Source organism: Chrysemys picta, chromosome 23 (genome assembly GCF_011386835.1).
Source record: "Chrysemys picta bellii isolate R12L10 chromosome 23, ASM1138683v2, whole genome shotgun sequence".
In the NCBI taxonomy this organism is placed as follows: Eukaryota; Metazoa; Chordata; order Testudines; family Emydidae; genus Chrysemys; species Chrysemys picta.
In genome coordinates this window covers 7,400,439-7,419,342 of record NC_088813.1, presented here as the reverse complement: position 1 = coordinate 7,419,342, position 18,904 = coordinate 7,400,439, and the positions used below count along the sequence as shown (strand labels likewise).

The 18,904-nt window shown below is 53.0% G+C and overlaps 1 protein-coding gene across 5 annotated transcripts in view; it reads left to right on the top strand.

Moving 5' to 3' along the window:
* PTPRU (protein tyrosine phosphatase receptor type U) overlaps positions 1-18,904 on the top strand; it is a 282,850-nt gene that overhangs the window by 247,107 nt on the left and 16,839 nt on the right. For all 5 annotated transcript variants that reach the window (XM_065576904.1, XM_065576905.1, XM_065576903.1 and 2 more), the window contains 5 exons: positions 1,521-1,656; positions 2,346-2,495; positions 2,963-3,136; positions 11,644-11,784; positions 17,190-17,315. In XM_065576904.1, coding sequence (XP_065432976.1) covers positions 1,521-1,656; positions 2,346-2,495; positions 2,963-3,136; positions 11,644-11,784; positions 17,190-17,315 — 727 coding nt within the window. The remainder of the gene's footprint in view (positions 1-1,520; positions 1,657-2,345; positions 2,496-2,962; positions 3,137-11,643; positions 11,785-17,189; positions 17,316-18,904) is intronic.

Genomic DNA, 18,904 nt, shown 5'->3' with positions numbered 1-18,904 from the left:
CTGAGTCTTCTCCTGACGTGAATTTTACAGGCCGGTGAAATGAATCCAGGTTGGCCCAGAGCCTGAAAGCACCTGTTCAGTCTCAGTACAAACGTCTCCCATGCTGCCCCCTCCAGGCAGCAGCTCCTAACCCTGCTTCGGAGCATCCCCCCGACGCGAGAGTGTGTTGTTCAGTCCCCCTGGCCCGTTAAACTCAGGCCGCGCTACTGAGATTCATGGAGTCGAAAGCCAGAAGGGACCATTGTGACCCCCTCTGGAGCACAGGTCGTAGAACTCCCACCAAATCATTCCTAGCACAAGCTTTGCCACGGAGGCCGGTTAGTCCCGGCTGTGATGGGTTTTTCATGGGAATGTGGACAGCTGACCACTTGAAAAATACTCAATTTAAGACCCTCTTTTAAATTCCTCTTTTAGGAGTTCCCCCCACAGCCACCTTTCACAGAAATGCAGCCACTTCTAGGGTGGAGCAGGGCAGCTATTTAGCAGCACGTGGCAACACAGCTCAGCAGTTCAGGACGGGATATTGAGTGACTGTCACTGGCTGGTCCCCTGTGAACTAGCAGCGGCTAGTCCTGCCTACCTTGGCCTTCCTTCAGGCTCTCAGCTCTCCCCCCAGTGCTTCCTTCCTCTCCATTTATATGCTCCCAGCTGTAATAAACTCCTCAGCTGTAGCTCTGCTCAGAGAATTGGCCTTCCCGCTAGGTCCCAGTTAATCTATGTTGGTAGGGATTTGAGTTCGCTCCTGACCCCTGTTACACCATTTCTTGGAGATCTCCCATGCAATGTCTGGCCAGGCTCAAGGCAATGCAGACCGGAGAAGATCACCACCCCAGCTGTCCTAGCTTGCAGGGCCAGGAATGAGTGGCCAGGCCCCTCTGGTTTGAACCTGAAACAGAACAGAAAGTGCCTGTCCTCTCTGAACAACCATCAGAGCGTCCCAGACTTCCTTTGCGACGGGTTCACGGCTCTTCCTCTTCTGGGCAAAGGAGGAGGAGCTGATGAATGAGAGGGATTTTTTTATTTGATTTCGCCTTGTCAATTGCCTCATCAGTATTCATTCACTGGAGACAAGGAGTGTGATTAGTCCCTGCAGTCTGTAATCACTGATAATCATGGGGAGTGATTCATCAGCCCCAGAAATTAGTATTTCACTGTAAAAGCCTCTGGGAAAAGAGGGCGGGGGGAGTAAATCCGTTCCTGGCGTGGCTGGGGTTGGTACGGCTCAGACAAGTGGATTGTCTGATGGGGTGAGTGTGATGGGCAGCGCTGGGAGGTTTCTAAGGGTACGTCTACACTGCAGACCCGGGGTACAGCTTGGGTGGCCATACCTAAGCTAGTCTCAGGTACCCTAGTAGTGAAGCTGCGGCAGCACGGGCTTCAGTGCAGGCTGTACAAACCCACCCCGGACCCCGGGCGGTTACTCGGGCGGCTAGTCCAGGCGGACACATGGGATTGCAGCGTAGGCATAGCTTAAGCATCCTGTATTTGTTTGTTCCCCTCCCGCTCCCCATTTGCCCCAGCGCTGGCACCGGGAGAACAGGCTGTTACATCGTCCTGGACGTGATGCTGGACATGGCTGAGTGCGAGGGCGTTGTGGACATTTACAACTGCGTGAAGACGCTTTGTTCGCGGAGAATCAACATGATCCAGACCGAGGTGCGTAGGGAGGACAAAGCGGGGAAGACGCCCCCCCGACGTCTGCCTTTTAACAACCGGCTTCCCAGATCTGGTATCAGGTGCAGAGTCTGTTCCCCTCCCTTCTCCATATCCTGGTCTGGTGCCAGGAGGAGAGACAGGACTGGGCTGGGTACATCTAAAGGAGACCTGTGACAGAGGCTGCTGGACACAGGCAGACCCCATGGTTCTCTCTGACTCCCTGGCTACCAGCCTGTGGTCCCTACACAGGGATCCCCTAAGTCCTGGCCCTGAGTGAGCAGTCAATTACAATAGTTAGTGATGATTAACCTTAATTAATTAGCCCTTCCTGCATCATGTATCGCTGCTCTGTCTCCATAACATCCTCTGATGCTCCCATGGAAAGCAAAACACCTCTCCTGCCACCATGTCCGGCAGCGTCCTGCCAGGAATGGCCTCAGTAAACGTGGTCCGGAGAGCCGGGGGCATTTGGCTTAATCCTTCCCAGAAGGCTCCCCAGGTGGGCAATGCTGGCCCACCTCACCTAGGTAGAGCGACAGCTCAGGGCAACAGAGTCAACGTTTGTCCCGTACACGTGCCCCTGACAGAGCAGCAAGTCCTGGTGTGTCCGGGGCCTCCTCGATGGGCCCCCTTCTCTGCTCCCCCCCCCGAGCCCATTGCTAATGCTGGTGTCATCCCTTCCCCCGAAGGAGCAATACATCTTCATCCACGACGCCATCCTGGAAGCCTGCCTGTGTGGGGAGACCGCCATCCCGGTCAGCGAATTCAAGCCGACGTACAAGGAGATGGTCAGGATAGAACCGCAGAGCAACTCCTCACAGCTGCGGGAGGAATTCCAGGTGAGCCCCCGGGTGGCTGGCTTGGGCCGGGGGCTCCATTCACCCTTGGGAGGCTACAGAGACGCTGTCAGTCCTCCCTGGGGGCAAGATGTTCCTAGGAACTACAGTTCAAAGCCACCAGGTGTCCTGTTACCCTGTGCCCTGCCCCCATCCCGATCCCCATCTCAGACTCTCAGCCTGTTACTACCGACAGCATCTGCCAGTGGGAGGCCAGAAGCCCCCATCCAGTTGGGGTGTCACCAGGCAACCAGAGAGCAGCCTTCCCCCACTTCTCCTCCCTCGAGGCTCCAGGAAACGCTGGCCTTGCACGGGGAAGGGAGCTCTGCGGAGGGCCCACGCCCCCGGGAGCTCTGCTGCTGAGCAGAACTGCCCTGTTAGTGCAAGTCGCAGGCCAGGTCTAGTCCAGGGAAAGGGGCGCCTGCGGGGGAGGGATGGGTTTAGTAACCCCGGCGCCGTGTGCCTTGCAGACCCTGAACTCGGTCACGCCCCACCTGGACGTGGAGGAGTGCAGCATCGCTCTCCTGCCGCGGAACCGGGAGAAGAACCGCAGCATGGACGTCCTGCCTCCGGACCGATGCCTTCCCTTCCTCATCTCCATGGACGGAGACAGTAACAACTACATCAACGCGGCCTTAACCGACGTGAGTGCGCCCCCGGGGAGCTGGTGCCCTCTCATCACGGGGGGCGGGAAGGCCAGAGCCAGAGCCTGATCCTGGTGCAGGGGGAAGGGATAGCTCAGTGGTTTGAGCATTGGCCTGCTAAACCCAGGGTTCTGAGTTCAATCCTTGAGGGAGCTATTTGAGGATTTAGTTGGGGATTGGTCCTGCTTTGAGCAGGGGTTGGACTAGATACCTCCTGAGGTCCCTTCCAACCCTGAGATTCTATGATTCTAGTTCTCACTTTCTCTGCTACTGCACCCTCGGGGTTTGATTCCTCACGGCCATGCACCCGGTGCCCGCACTGACAGGGGTGCGAAGTGGGCAGGCGGGCCAGATCCTCAAAGGTATGTAGGTACCAGACTCCCTTCGAAATCAATGGGAATTAGGCACCTACACACTGTTGAGGTGCTGGCCGTAGCATCACCAGATCGGAATAGTCACATTCCAAGCTCCCTTTGTGCAGGGTCAATGGCTCCCTGGGCTACAGGTCCATGGAGACTGAGCCCCTGTGTACGGTGATCCCATTATCGAGTGGAGCCAAGAGCCTGGTTTGCTGCCTGCCTTCTGGGGGTGATGGGGAGCCTGTGCATCGTTAGGAGAAGGGACTTGGGCTCGCTTGTCAGTTTTGCTCCGAGCCGGGCGCAGTCAGGGCTGCCGGCCTTTGCGTTGTGAAATCTCACCCGGGTGCATGTGTTTCCTTTTCCACACAAAATCTGGGGTTGGCTAAACTCCCGGCCCCATTTCGTACACCCCCCCAAAGTTCGAGATGTGGGTGCGGGTTAGATGTGTGTATTTGGCTATAAGGAGGAGACCTTATAGCTCAGGGCTGAGGCTCTGCAGCGGTGGGTGTCCTGTAAACAGCAGGGAAAGAGCTGGGGAAGGAAGGAAAGACTAGACAACAGGCAGGCTGGGTTGTTTCTTTGTATAATGGCACCTAACTCTGATATAGCACTTGTCCTCCGTAGCTCTCGAAAGCTCTTTACAAAGAAAGGTCATTATCATTACCATCATTTAATGGATGGGGAAACCGAGGCACATAGGCGTGACATGACTCACAGCGGGTGGTTGTCAGAGCCAGGTCCTCCCAACTCCTTGGCAAGACCCCTGCCCCCTGGGCCATGCTGTCTCCCATGTATAGGCTTAATTCGCAGTGGTTACAGATGCTGCAATGGCTCCGTGGGTCCCCCCACTCTGCTGGGGCAGGATGATGTGGAGAGGAACGCTATTGCAAATGGAGCAGAAAGGACGCGGAAGCCTGGAAGCTCTGAGCACGCTGCCTGTAGCATGAAGGGATGGGTCGTTTATCACTGAAACCGCTTTTCTTTCTTCAAACCAAGCAGGGCACTTTCACATCCGCGCAGCAATGAATCAACTCCCATCGCGTGGTGCGCTCCCTAAGACCAGCATCCCACCTCCCCGCCCCTGGACTCCTGTATCACTCCTGATTACATCGGGGCCCCGGCGCATTCCAGCTGAGCTCTGCGTTTTTCATCCCGCGGGCAATTCATCACGTTCTGTCTTCGTACAGATCTTGTCTCCCTGTTATCTGCTTTCACTTACGGCAGAATCACTTCATAAACCAGAGGCAGTCGCTGTGAATGGCTCTGTAGCATCAGCCATCTGTTCTGGGGACGCTTGCACCTTTGGCTAACACGCACAGCGAGCTTTGGTTTATGTTGTTTTGGTTTTCTTGCCTCATCAGGCCTCTCTCACTGGATCTCTGCGTCAGGAACAGCCTGGGTCAGAGAACAGAATTGCCTTTACACTTTGCTGAGTGCAAAGCTCTTCGGATCAGATTTGGAGGATAGGTCCATCAATGGCTATTAGCCAGGACGGGCAGGGATGGTGTCCCTAGCCTCTGTTTGCCAGAAGTGGGGAATGGGCGACAGGGGATGGATCACTTGGTGATCCCCTGTTCTGTTCATTCCCTCGGGGGCACCTGGCACTGGCCACTGTCGGTAGACAGGATACTGGGCTAGATGGACCTTTGGTCTGACCCAGTAGGGCCGTTCTTAAGTTCTTATTCATGCTGAAGGATTAAACCCCTTGTCATCGTCCATTTTTTTTTTTAAAGAAATCTCATGTTCTTTAAGGGCTGGTGACGGTCGGTCAGCTCAGTCTGTCTGTCCTAGTAAGTTTGGACGTAACACTGATCCCCGTGACACTTTAAGTGCTGAGCGCTGTGGCATTTCCGGTGCTGAAGTGAGTCTGGCAGACTTAGGGCTCAAGTCAGCATTTGCTCTCCCTGTCTCTAGTTCTTCTATGGCCTCCCTTGCTGTAGTATCTGAACAATTCACCCCTAGTAGCAGGGCAGTGCTATCATCCCCATGAGACAGATGGGAAACCGAGGCACGGAGCTCTTAAGTGATTTGCCCAAGGTCATGCAGGAAGTCAGTGGCAGAGCAAGAACTTGCCCTCGAGTCTCCAGCTAGTACCCTAACCTCTGGCCAGCCTTCTTCCTCTGTCTTGCTGCTGAGGGGGGCAGGTCATGTGGAATGGGATGCTGGATTTTGTGAGCCTGACACCTGTACATTGGGATGTGGACTAAGATCAATTCATTTCACAGGGATAAAGGAACAACCTGGTGCTGCACCACAAGGAACTATGCAAGAGAGAGACGACTAGATAAAAGGGAGCATCTGTTAAGTGGAGGCATTATCATACAACTGCTAGAGGACTCCCTAGAACCAGCGGGCTGGGATCCAGGGGAATAACATTTTCTCTTTTAAGAGGTTTCTGTTTGATTTATACTTCTGAGAAGGGTTGAGCTGCCCAAGTGCGTTCGATGAGAACTAGGAATTTAGATTCTGTTTAATAGATTATTTTATTTATTTAGTGGGATTCCAGTAGCACCAAAAGACCCCAAACTAGATCAAGGCCCCATTGCAGCAGGTGCCGGACAGACACACGAGGCCTACGAAGAGCGTTACAAGCTAAACAGACAAGACAGACAGAGGCTGGGAGAAAGCAAGTATCATTAACCCCACGTGACAGATGAGTTTTGCTGCACTGAGACATTCAGTGACTTCCTGGAGTCGTGTATGGAGTTTGTGGCAGAACTGGGAGTTGAAGCCAGATTTTCTGAGCCCCAGTCCAATGTCTAACGAGTCACATTCATTCTATGGGGATGAAATGGCTGCTGCCTCTCGCCGACGGATTTCACAAGTGGCCCAAACTAGTCTGCGAATACCTACAAGTCGCAATCCAGCTCCCTGAGCAGCTAGAACAAAAGGGGAAAGTTGACACATTCTTTGCAACAAGCCCTGCCCACTTTGGTTTGCACCCGTCGCACGGAAGAGCGTCGCTCTGTTAGCACGCACGACAAGTCGGTGACATACGTGCAAGAAAAGGAACTTTGAAGGGTTCCCCCCCCCCCTTTTTCTCAGGCGGGAGCAGGAAACCCATTATGCACAGAAGTCACTTGCCACGGCACAAGCTGAAGTGACACACGGTGTTGTTGCAAATGTGTCTAACAAAAGAGCAGCCGAAGGAAGGCGCAGCAGGCAATATTGAAAGTGAAAGCTGCCGAGGTGTTCCTTCGCCGGGGTCGCGCGGCAGCGTCCCCGGGAGACGGTGATGAGGTGGGGAAGTGGATAATGGAAGTGAATAACTTCGCGTCTGGCGTGTCGCTTGGCATGTGAAGAGCTCCTTCGAGGCGAGAGACGCCTTCGGGGGCGTGGGAGTGTGCGTTCAGTGCACGAGCGGCTGTTCGGGAGCAGCGGGAGCGAATGTTGCTGTTATTTAGATCGCGACGCCGGCGAGCAATGAGAAAGCTGTTGGCAGTTGTGGGAGAGGAGAGCCGTGGTGGCGCCTGTTCTGACCCTCGGGCAGAGATTCATGGATTCCAAGGCCAGAAGGGACCGTTGTGATCATCCAGGCAAACGTCTGCACAACACAGGCCAAAGAGCTTCCCCCCCAAATCCCTACAGCTGAGATTTTACAACAGTGGTCCTCAAACTGTGGGGCGCATCCCCCTGGGGGGCACAGAGGAACGTTCGGGGGGTGCGGTGGGGATTGGGCCAGCCCCCGTGGGGGGTGGGGAGGGAGCGCCACCCTGTCCCGCTCTGCACCCAGCTCCGCTCCGGCCCCATCCTGGGTCCCTGGCTCTGCTCCCAGCCCCAGGTCCTGGCCATGGCTCAGCCCCCAGCTGCGGCCCTGGGCATGGCTTGGCTCCTAGCTCCTGGCTCCTGACTGTGGCTCCCGGGGGGCACAGATAGATTCCATTACTGGTGGGGGGGCAAGACAGAAAAAGTTTGGGGGCCACTGTTTTAGAAAAACATCCAACCTTGATTTAAAAATGGTCAAGAATCCATCACAACCCTTGGTGAATTGTTGCAATGGTTAATTACCCTCACTGTTAAAAATGTATGTCTTATTTCCAGGCTGAATGTGTCTAGCTTCAACTTCCAGCTGTTGGATCGTGTTAGACCTTCCCTTGCTAGATTGAAGAGCCCATTATTAAATGTTTCTTCTCCACGTAGGTACTTACAGACCATAATCAAGTCATCCCTTAGCCTTCTCTTTGTTAAGCTAAATAGATGGAGCTCCTTGAGTCTATCACCATAAGGCAGGTTTTTCTAATCATTCTCGTGGCTCTTCTCTGACCCCTCTCCAATTTACCAACATCCTTCTTGGATTGCGGGCAGCAGAACCCGCCACGGGATTCTTGCAATGGTCGCACCAGTGCCAAACCCTCTCTGCTCTAATGCCAGATTTCCCTTTATGCGTCTCAGGATTGCCCTAGCTCTTTTGGCCACAGTGTCACCCTGGGAGCTCGTGTTCAGCTGAGTGTTCACCGCGACCTCCAAATCTATTGTCTTCCATGGAGCTGTGGTGATTCTTCTCCCAGCTGAGGATCTGGGGCTATATTAGCCTTTAACAAGATTCCCTAAATATTAGAGTTGGCCAGAAAAATCCCAACGGGACACATTTTTCATCCGAATGTGATGATTAATTGAACTTGAAACATTTCAATTTCAACTGAGTTCCCATGGCAACCAGGCCAAGAAACCTCCAGGCTTCCAGGGTCTGCAGCTCTGGCGGGACAGCAGGAACCCCAGGGCTCCCACGATCCACGGTTCCAGTCCCCTTCACGGAGAATTTACAAATGTTTGGTTTTCTGTCCGTATTGCAATGGTAACCAGCTCTCGAAATATCCAAATCCTCCACGAAACAGGATGACTTTCTCCACACAGCTCTACCAGACGCCTGGTAACTACTGTCCTGAGGTTTATCCTGTCTCAGCCCCGTAACAGCTAATCTTGTATTTACACTCATCATTACTGGTGAAATTCAGCCTTAACCACAAGGCACTCCTGAGTTTTTATTCATTTGGATACTGTTTCCTCCACTCTGCTGAGCCACACAGTCTTCAAACGGTCCCAGCTCTCAGCCGCTCCCAGCCGAGGTTGGACTTAGACGGGTGTGAACTAGAATGAAAAAGCTCCATATTGCATAATCCTGGAAGCTAAGCAGTACCCTGGATGGAGCTAGATAGCCCTGATCCAACAAGGTGCTTAAGCATGTGCTTAACTTTAAGCACCAGTCATCCCGTTGACTTCAGTGGAATTACCCACACTCTTGGGTAGGCACAGACAAGGCCTAGAAGCATAAAGTCTCGTTTTTAGTGTTTCTGTGCCCAGTTAAATGGCTCCATGCCAGCAGCCGGTGATAGACTCCGACTTGTTTACATGGTATGGAACCCTTGGGCCCTGTGGAAATGTACAACACGGACATTAGCTGAAACCTCTGGAGAGGCAACAGTGCTAGAGACCCTCACTTCTGCCCCACACAGCTCCTGGTTTCTGGGATCCCCCAGCTTTTGCGATGGGTGTAATCAGGCTAGAGACTTGTGGTCAGAGGACAGTAGGTGGGAATTTGCACCATGATTTCCTTTCCCTACAAGCTCCATGCTCTCCTTCTCTCCGTGTCCGGTTGTGGGCGTTTGGTTTGCTTTTTTATTGTTTAGAGCAGGGCTTCTCGAACTTTTTTTGCTGGAACTCCCTTTGAAAACATTTCAGGCTGTAACAACCCCCCCCAAAAAGTGGCAACCCCCCCCAATACCGTGACACCCAGCAGCAGCACCGCCTGCGGAGTTGGATGTCCAACCAGCAACCGCCGCTCCCAACACCCTCCTACAATAGTCTTGCAACCCCCTTCTGGGTCGGGTTTGAGACGTTTTAAAAGGACTCATTTTAAGAAAGCTGTTTCAGACGCAAAGGTCCATTTCTGAAATTATTATCTCCTCCCTCCATTTTTGAAAACTCACCCGGGGCTTAAGGCAGCCGATGTTAATCAAGCCCAAATCCCCTGGGGGGCAGGGAGATTGCCTGGGAAAATAAGGCTCAAGGAGAAATCCGAAGGCGCGAAGACGTTCTCTGAGTGTCGAGAATTTGTCACTTGTGCACAGAGTGTTGTTTCAAGGGTCCTTTAGTGGGGGTGGAGAACCAGCGAACAAGAGCCAGACAACACTCCACTGTCTGTCCTCTCTCTCATCAGATGCCCCTAAAAGCACTTGCTGCTTTTGAAGTGTTAACAAGCAGCGCAATTTCCTTTGGAGCGGGGTCTTTCATGCCGTCTTTTTTTTCACCCTCAGAAAATGTTTGCAAGTAGCAAAGCCTGAGAGGTGCCTTGCCTCTAAGCTTCCCTCCACCCCCCAGAGAGATTACAGCCTCGGGAGAGCAAAACTGAGAGGCACTTTCGTTCTGCGCCCCTCTTACGTGGAGTGTGTAACTTTCTGGGGGGAAAAAATCCACTGGGCTGACATTTCTCATGCTTGTGCTTGGATTAGAGGTGATTTCCCCTCCCCCCCCCGCAGCAAGGTGAATAAAACTCTGTGTTTGAGAGATCTGAGGGTGAAAAGTGTCCCCCCTCCCCCAAGGGATGTCAAGGGGCTGAGATAACGTAAAGACGCGTTTTCAAACCATTCGGCTTGCCGGGGCCGAGCCCCGAATGAGGACAAGGGCCTTGGGCATCTAGGGCCTCATTCTCACGTCGCTTGCATTCATGTCCCTCTGTTAACTTCTGATTTACACCAGCATGAAGGAGATCTGAATCAGGCTCCTCACTCCTGGTTCTCCAGTGCGATCATGCCCTTGTGTTGCCCCCTGAGTGCCGCGAAGGGGCCCGAAAGTGGAGCTGGGCACTGAGAATGCCCCTGGCCTGGCGGAGCTCCCGGCTGGCACAGAGCCACCCTGCCCAGCTCCTGCGCCACCCCCAACACTTACACGTGGCCCAGCGTAAGATGTGTGTGTGTGTTGGGGCAGGTGGGCACAAGGGAGAGTGGCGCCCATAGTGTGCCGCACTTCGCTACGCCCAGCTGCCCGCAGCCCCTTGGGAGTCTCGCCAGCGGGCGTGGGCAACCCTTGCCAGGGCTCAGATCTGCCCTGAGAGTCAGGTTCCCTGTTGCCCCTAAAGTGCTGAGAAGAAGCTTGACAAAGCAGAGAAAACAGGTCCTTGGGCCAGCTCCACTGAAGTCCATAGAGCCTCCTGATTGATATCAGCTGAGGATCTGGCCCCTTTTGCTTATGTACCTGTACAGGAAGCCATCCTGATCGGGCAACCTTCTGTCTTCAGCGAGCACCCTCCAATACGTGCAAACCTTTCGGTCCTGATTCTGCTCTCCCACGCTCCGGTGTAACTCAGGAGTGGCTCCATGAAGTCAGTGATGTTAAAGCAATGGAGGTGGAGTTGAGATCAGAGTCAGGCCTTTGAGTAAAGCTCCGCTCCACTTGACGAGAACACCCTGCTCCGTTACGTTGCTGAGTTTTCTTGGTCCCCTGAGCGGTTGTTTCAGACAAGCCCCAGGGTCCAGTGGGTCTCATTCTCCTCTTCTTTGCACGGGTTTCACACTGTGTAGCTCCCTTGGCTTCAATGGAGCTACTCCTGATTTACACCAGCGTAGGCACGGGGGGAAAATCAGGGCTAGGGAGTTCTCAGGTTGTCACAAGGATCCAATACGCTTGTTTTTCTTTTCCTACTGATACTGCAGGGCAAAAAGCAGTCGGAACATTCGCTCCATTCTCCTTCTGCAGCTTGCCTCATGGGGCCCCGATTTCCCAGCCCTGTCCAAAAACGGATGCTCTCTGCATCACGCTCCCTGCTGCACAGAGCTAGCTGGTCAGCTTCCCTATGCAACACACTGCACTGTTCACTGCCCGGGGGTTTAAGGCCCGGTCCGATGCCCACTGCGGTCAGTAGGGTCCCATCGGTGAATTGGATCAGAGGATCAGGCCTTTGAGACGGTGTTATTCATTGGCCAGGACTTTCCCGCGACAGATCTCTGCGCCAGGTTTAGTCCGGGAGGTGGAAGGAGCTTGCAGTAGGGCTGGGGACTGATCTCCAGCATCTCAGCCTTAGCCACAAAACCATCCTTCCCCTTTAGCTCTTTGGGAGAGGGGGCCTGTTACTTCCACCCCCACCCCACCGTGCACTGTGTGGCTTTAAGGAGCTCACGTGGTCCTCTCCACTCTGTGCTTGCTCCCCTTCAGAGCTACACCAAGAGCGCGGCCTTCGTCGTCACCCTGCACCCTCTGCAGAGCACCACCGCGGACTTCTGGAGACTGGTGTACGACTACGGCTGCACCTCCATCGTCATGCTCAACCAGCTTAACCAGTCCAACTCCGCCTGGGTGAGTGGCACCGACGCGGCCCCCAGGCCCTGCCGCTGGCCCTTGCGTCAAGTCTGCGTTTCTGCAGACCTGGGTCATTGCATTCCTCCCACTGAAACACCACTACGGCTTTAGTTGTTATTGTTGGCCTGCCTCCCTGGGCCCGGCTTGTCCTAAACCTGATGCTCTCTGCAACATGCTACCTGCTGCATGGAGCTAGCTGGTCAGCTTCCCAATGCAGCACACAGAATAGGGAAGCTAAAGCCTAAACTCATGAGCTGGGTATAGCAATAAGCAGCTCTCCTCAGTGAATCAGCCTGGGGGGATGGGGAGTCTGGCACTTCCTTAGCCATCGTATTACATTGGTATTACAGCATCCCAGCCAAGATCAGGGCCCTGTTGTTTTAGGCATGGTGCACACACATGGTAAGAGCCCACAAGCTGAATAGACAAGGTGAAGGGTGCGAGAAAGGAACTGTATTTATCCTCATTTTATCGGCGGGGCACTGGGGCACAGAGAGATTCAGTGATCTGCCCAAGTTCACGCGTGGAGTCTGTGGCAAAGCTGGGAAGTGAGCTGAGCGCTGACATCCATTCCAAAGCAGTACCCACAAGACCACCCTTCTCCTCCAAGGAGATATGGCTTTCTTCTTCATTCCCTACCCTCAGCTGTTGGGTGGTGTTCCTGTGTGCTGTCAGCCAGCTGTTCCACCCCAGAGGAGGCTGCATTCCAATCCCTACGCACTCACCTTTAGTTCTACCAAGCACTTTTGAGGGTTGCAAATGTTGCTTTTTAAATCGATACTCTCTAATAACGACCTTCCCGTGGGTTTAACAGTATGAATTTGCCATGCCAGGTGGGATTTGCTATTCATTATATACCCACCGTAGCGAGGGGACCAAACAGTACCCTTGGGCTAGAAGTCAGCATTTGAACCGTTCCTGGCCTCTCCCGGTGTACCAACCCCTACAGGGATTCCTAGAACATTCCTGCCGAGGCCAGAGCGGATTTAAGAGCCCATTACAGGTCTGTAATGTTAATTCGATGAGGAAACTTACTGGATTTTTACATAAAATTAGCCTTATACACTCTTAATGGCTGTCTGGAGAAGACTTCATTAACCGGATTGTTTTATGAGTCGAAATTAGACACTTAATGTAAATGACCCAAAACTGCAGTTGTAATGTTCACAGGAAATAGGCAGATGAATGGAATAAATGGCCCCAAATGAAGTTCTACTTTCCTTTGTCTGACACTTACGCTGAGCTAAATAGGCAGGTAAAATATTTAGAGATAGATAGGTCGATAATCTATCTCTATAGCTAATCATCTGTCTCTCTCTCTCTCTCTCTCTCTCTCTCTCTCTCTATTACATATAGCTATATACTATGTATTCTATAGTATACAATGTTCCTATTTTTTCTCTGAAAAGGGGCACTGCATCCACAGGGTCCTTGCGGGGGGACGTTAATATGATCTGAAATTAAGCAGAAGTAGAACACCAAGGTTGATCCTGGCAGGAGAATCTCCTAAGCTGGGTTAGTTTCCTAAGGAAGGGGAATAGTGGTGAAATATTAATTGTTTGCAGTGCAGTAGCACCTCGGAGCCCCAGTCCTGGCCCAGGTGCTAGGTGCTGTACAAACACAGAACAAAAAGCTGGTCCCTTCCCCAAAGAATTTGCGATCTCGTTTCCTAAGTGTTGGGGATTCCATCACTCTTAGGACCGTTGAGTACTGGAGGAACAGAGCACTGCAGACCAGACTGCAGGGAGCGATCCCGCACTAGAAGGGGAGGGGTGAGGGAGTTCTGACCATAGTACGTTGTGAAATCAAATGTTCTGGCTAGCCCCATTCTTTAGCCTGCTCTGAATCTCCCTGCTAGAGAGGAGGCAGGGGGACAGAGAGGTTAATCTCAGCTCTACTAATGCTAATACTTGGCTCTTATAGAGCGCTTTTCATTCCTGGACCTTGAAATGCTTTACAAAGGTGGGTGAGTATCGTATCTCCATTTTACAGATGGGGAAACTGAGGCACAGAAAGGGGGGAGGTGACTTTCCCAAGGTCACCCAGCAGGTCAGTGGCAGAGCCTGGGATAGAACCCAGGTCTCCTGATCCAGTGCCCTGCCCCACGCTGCCACCCACGGTTTTCTCTGAGCTGCAGACACTTGGCACATTGCAGGATTGAGCCCTTGGAACGGCCATAGTGGGTCAGACCAATGGTCCATCTATCCCAGTATCTGTCTCCCGACAGTGGCCAGTGCCAGATGCTTCAGAGGGAATGAAACGAACAGGGCAATTGTCAAGTGATCCATCTCCTGTCGTCTACTCCCAGTTTCCGGCAGTCACACACTTAGGGACACCCAGAGCATGGGGTTGTGTCCCTGACCATCTTGGCTAATAGCCATTGATGGACTTATCCTCCATGGATAAAAGCTTCTCGAATTCTTTTTTGAACCCAGTTATGCTTTTAGCCTCCACAACTTCCCCTGGCAATGAGTTCCGCAGGTTGACTGTGTGTTGTGTGAAGAAGTATTTCCTTATGTTTGTTTTAAACCTGCTGCCTGTTAATTTCATTGGGTGACTCCTGGTTCTTGTGCTATGAGAAGGAGTAAATAACAGTTCCCTCTTCACTTTCTCCACACCAGTCATGATTTTATAGACCTCGATCATATCCCCCTAAGTCGTCTCTTCCCAGCCTTTTTAATCTCTCCTCAACGGAAGCTGTTCCATACCCTTAAACATTTTTGTTCTTTACTTTTTCCAATTCTAATATATCTTTTGCACGCACTATTCCGCATGTGGGCAGACCATGGAATTACACACTGGCATTATGATCGTTTCTGTCTTCTCTGTCTAAGATGTCAGAGCAGTAGCAAAATGTGCTTAGAATCATAGAAATGCCGGGCTGGAAAGGACCTCGAGCAGTTGTCAAGTCCAGCCCCCTGTGCTGAGGCAGGATCAAGTTAACCTCCTAGACCATCCCGGACAGGTGGTTTGTCCAACCTGTTCTTAACAATCTCCAGTGACTAGGACTGGGGATGGGTCCTGCTTTGAGCAGGGGGTTGGACTAGATGACCTCCTGAGGTCTCTTCCAACCCTGACATTCTATACTATGACTCCCCAACCTCCTGAGAAGCCTGTTCCAGAGCTTAACTCTCCTTCTAGTTAGACAATTTTTCCTATATCTCCCTGGCTGCCCTTTGAGCCCATTACTTCTTGTCCTGTGGACATGGAGAACAATTGATCCCCGCCCCCACTCAGTCTTCTACAGTAGGGAAGATTTTTAGACATTAGGGCCTGCAAAAATGTCTGCCTGTGGCCGAGGACAGGGACTTGTGTGCACAACGGTGCATGTTGCACGTGCAATCACATTTCCATGCGCGCACACGCATAATGGGGGAAATGTGAGCGCACGTTTCCAAATCTGGCCCTCTAAAGACACTGACATATTATGGAGTTAATCCCGCCTCCGACGTCCCATCAAGGCCTGGCTTCTGCAGTCGGAGTCTGTAATGCCACCCCATTCCAAAGCTAGAGAAATTCCAGGCATGGCGTTATGGAGGGACTGGGACAGGAGCGGGGACAACATTTCTGCTTCTCCATCTCCTCCCTTTGCTTCGTTCCCAACATCTCACGGCAACCTTGGGCACAAGTCCCTAGCTCAGTTCTGCAGGCGCCCATACATTCCCCCCCACCCCGCTTTGCTCCCCATTTCAGCCCCACCCTGCATTGCTAGCAGCTCTCCCATACTGTCTCCTCTCCTTTGAGCAAGGGCCAGCCCAGTCTCCAGGGTGTACCCTCCCCTGGTGCGTTCTACCTGCCGTATTCCTTCCTTCCGCCCCTCTGCCGTCTCCCAGGATGGTTGTTCTTCACCGGTGTCCATGTGCCGGCTTTTATATGTTTACCAGTTTAAGACCAACAGCTAATAAATCAGCCTTTACAATAGGCAGCTTTGAGAGGTGACTTAGAGGGTAAATCCTTCGCTTGAACTATGTCTTGCTGAAGGAAGTTTTAATATCCAAATTATAGTTCTGTGTCTAGAAGGCTTAGAGATCACGGAGATTGATAGCCCCCATTAATAACCAATTATTTCTCAAACACATTTGCCATGCAGTTAGACCCAGGCCGTCGGCCGGCCTGAAATGCTAAATGTTCTGTTAAAGTGCAGTGACAAACATCGTATATTTTCTATTGATGTCGGCTCCCCGGCTGGCGTGGTGTGAAAACAATCGCATCCACGACCCCGAATTGAGCAATACATCAAGTGCGCTCCTGGGCGTGAGAAAGAACAATGCCAGGCGGCCTTGCCAGCAGCCAGTCCCCCCCAGAACATCTGCCCTGCCTGGCCATTGTGGTGGTTTCTGAGCCGGGATCTGCTTTTCCCCGCCGTGGGAGGAGGTGCAGAACTGAAGAGGGTGACCAAGGATCTGGGAAGGGATTGATCTGATGTCTACATTGCAGTCAGAGGTGTGGCTGCAGCGCGTGTAGAGATACCGGAGCTAGCTTAGAGATCGCGAGCTCGAGGAACAATAGGGAAGCTGTGGCAGCCCAGGCTAGCCACCCAAGCGCATACCCAGGCTTTCAGGCGGCCTGTGATGATTCAGCTTCGTTGCTCCTGTGCCCACGCTAGCTAGATCAAAGCCAGCTCAGGCGTGTCTACACGAGCTGCAGATACCTGGAGTCAGCCCCAATATAGTCCATGGCAAAGCTCCCTTTGATTTCAGGGAGATAAAATCCAAAATGACACATGGTCATCGCTCAGGGCCTGGCCCTCCTGTCCTCCTGCCCATACTTCCACTGAAGCCAGTGGGCTGCAGGATCAGCCCCACCCCTGCGGGGTGGGACCAGAGGCGGGGCTAACCTTGCTCCATCGGGCGGCGGTCAGCGCTGTGTGACCCCACCCAGCAGATTTCTCACAGGCTTCTGTTCAGCTGACGTCTGGAGAGAACCACGTGGGTGTAAATGAGGTAGGGTGACCAGATGTCCTGATTTTATAGGGACAGTCCTGATATTTGGGACTTTTTCTTATATAGGTGCCAATTACCCCCCACCCTCTGTCCCGATTTTTCAAACTTGCTATCTGGTCACCCTAAAATGAGGGCAGGTTCTGACCTTTGACCTGTCGGTATAGAAAGGTCAGCTCCATCCAGCAATGTGCTGTGAATAGCATGGGCAGTGTTTGCGTGCCATAGCCTGTCTCATGTGCCCTGTGTTAAGCACCCTTGTGCCGTGTCCCATACCTGGTGCCCAGTGTCATGTCTTCCTGCCTGGGGACCTTGCACTGTGCCCCTGGGTCTCATGCCAGAGCCCCATGTCCCTATGCAGCGCTCAGTGTCCCACACCCCCGCATGGTGCCCCTGCGTGATGCCCTCTGCCGCGCACGCCTGCGTGTCACACACGGTTGTTTCTCTCTCCTCTCTCTGCAGCCCTGTTTACAGTACTGGCCGGAGCCAGGGCTCCAGCAGTACGGGCCGATAGAAGTGGAGTATGTTTCCCGATCAGCTGATGAGGATTTCGTGGCTCGCCTCTTCCGGGTGCAGAACATCACACGGGTGAGGAGGGGGGCGCATCTGGTTGTCATGCCAGGGCGCTGGGGTGGGGTGGGGGGGTGTTAGCTGATCTAAAGATATTCACCTTTCCAAGATGATCGCTCAGCCTGGAGCGCCAGGCTGTCCCCTGCAGCAGGAGAGGGGACTCCCGGGTGGCTGCAGAGATGCACCAGTTGGATGCTGAAGCCAGCCCAGCTTTACCAGCCGGGTGAGGGAATTCACTGTGTTTTCAAGAGCACAAAAAAGAGGAGGCGAAGGCAAATCCAGCTACCATGTGCACATCCAGCCCCAGAAATGCTGCCCTTAGGAATATGCCCCCTTCCCCCAGAGAGCAGTCTTATGTGGCAGGTTAATTTCACATGAATACTGGGTTAAATGACCCCTTAGCTGGTGGCGTGGCATCCTGCCACTCGACTTCTCCCAAGTTACCCTGATTGTTACATAAGCACCCCCTGAGTCCCCAGCCCTCTCCTGCTGACAAAGCGTCCCTCATGAAGACCAGCCCAAGCCTTCAGGAGTGTCTGTCTCCTTGCAGCTGTTCTGGTCAGAGGGGAGCTGCAGACTGGAATCAAACTTAGAAGCGAGTCCCACTCCTGGCCAAACGCCCATTGGTTTCAGTGGGAGCCGCATCAGACCCTTAACCAGGAAGGGAGGGACTCTCACCCACTGGACTAGGAGCTGCTCTGTGAACGTGGCCAGCGCTGGGTGTTGCACAATGACCACAACAGGCTATTTGTGCAGTACCAGAGCTGGGCTCAGGCCAGAATCCCAGACCCGAAGGGTTTGATTCTCCTTCCCACGAAGGGTTGGCCGACACGAACATATAGTTCACGGCAAGCTGGGATGTGAATCTACCCCACACTCTCCCAACTGTCGTGTGCACCCGGCTGACGCACACAAACCGTTTGTTAATGTGCTTCGAGCTAGTCCTCTTTCAAAGGGAGCAGTGTGCGTGTTTGTGTGTGTCCGTCCGCGCATCAGCAGGGTGCACACGGACAGAGCGCGGCAGGCTACTGTGGGGGAGATGCACACCTTGCTTGCCATGATTGGTTTGTATAGCCACTTGGCATTGCTCTGTAAGGGGGTAAAAGTAATTTAAAAGTGAAGAGTTTGCATCTGAACTCAGACCCATCTCTGTGCATTAGGGGAAGGGCTTCCTGGTCCCATCTGGTGGTCAGTTTATGCCATACCATAGAGACTGAGAGCCCCCAGGATCATTATCCTTGCTACAATGGAACCGACAGAACAGAGCGGCTGAGAAAAAGACCGCAGGGCCTTTAATTTACTTCATGTTGCTTTCGCAGTGCACCTCAGCCAGTTCTGGTCCCCCTTATGTGAAGAAAAATACAGTGACATGATGGGCAAGGAATGGGATGGGGGGAGGGACAGGATCTTCTGGAGAGGAATTGAGAAGAATGGGCGTATTTAACTGGGAAAGCAGGCCATGAAGATGGGGCAGGAGTGGAATCTTTAAACTAGCAAAAGGTTCCCATAGCACTAGCCCTTGTGCCCTGTGTGAGTTCACTGGACGGAACAGTTGGCAGGTGGGGTGTGATCCCGGGAGAAGCGTTGGGGTCAAGCAGGAGAAATCT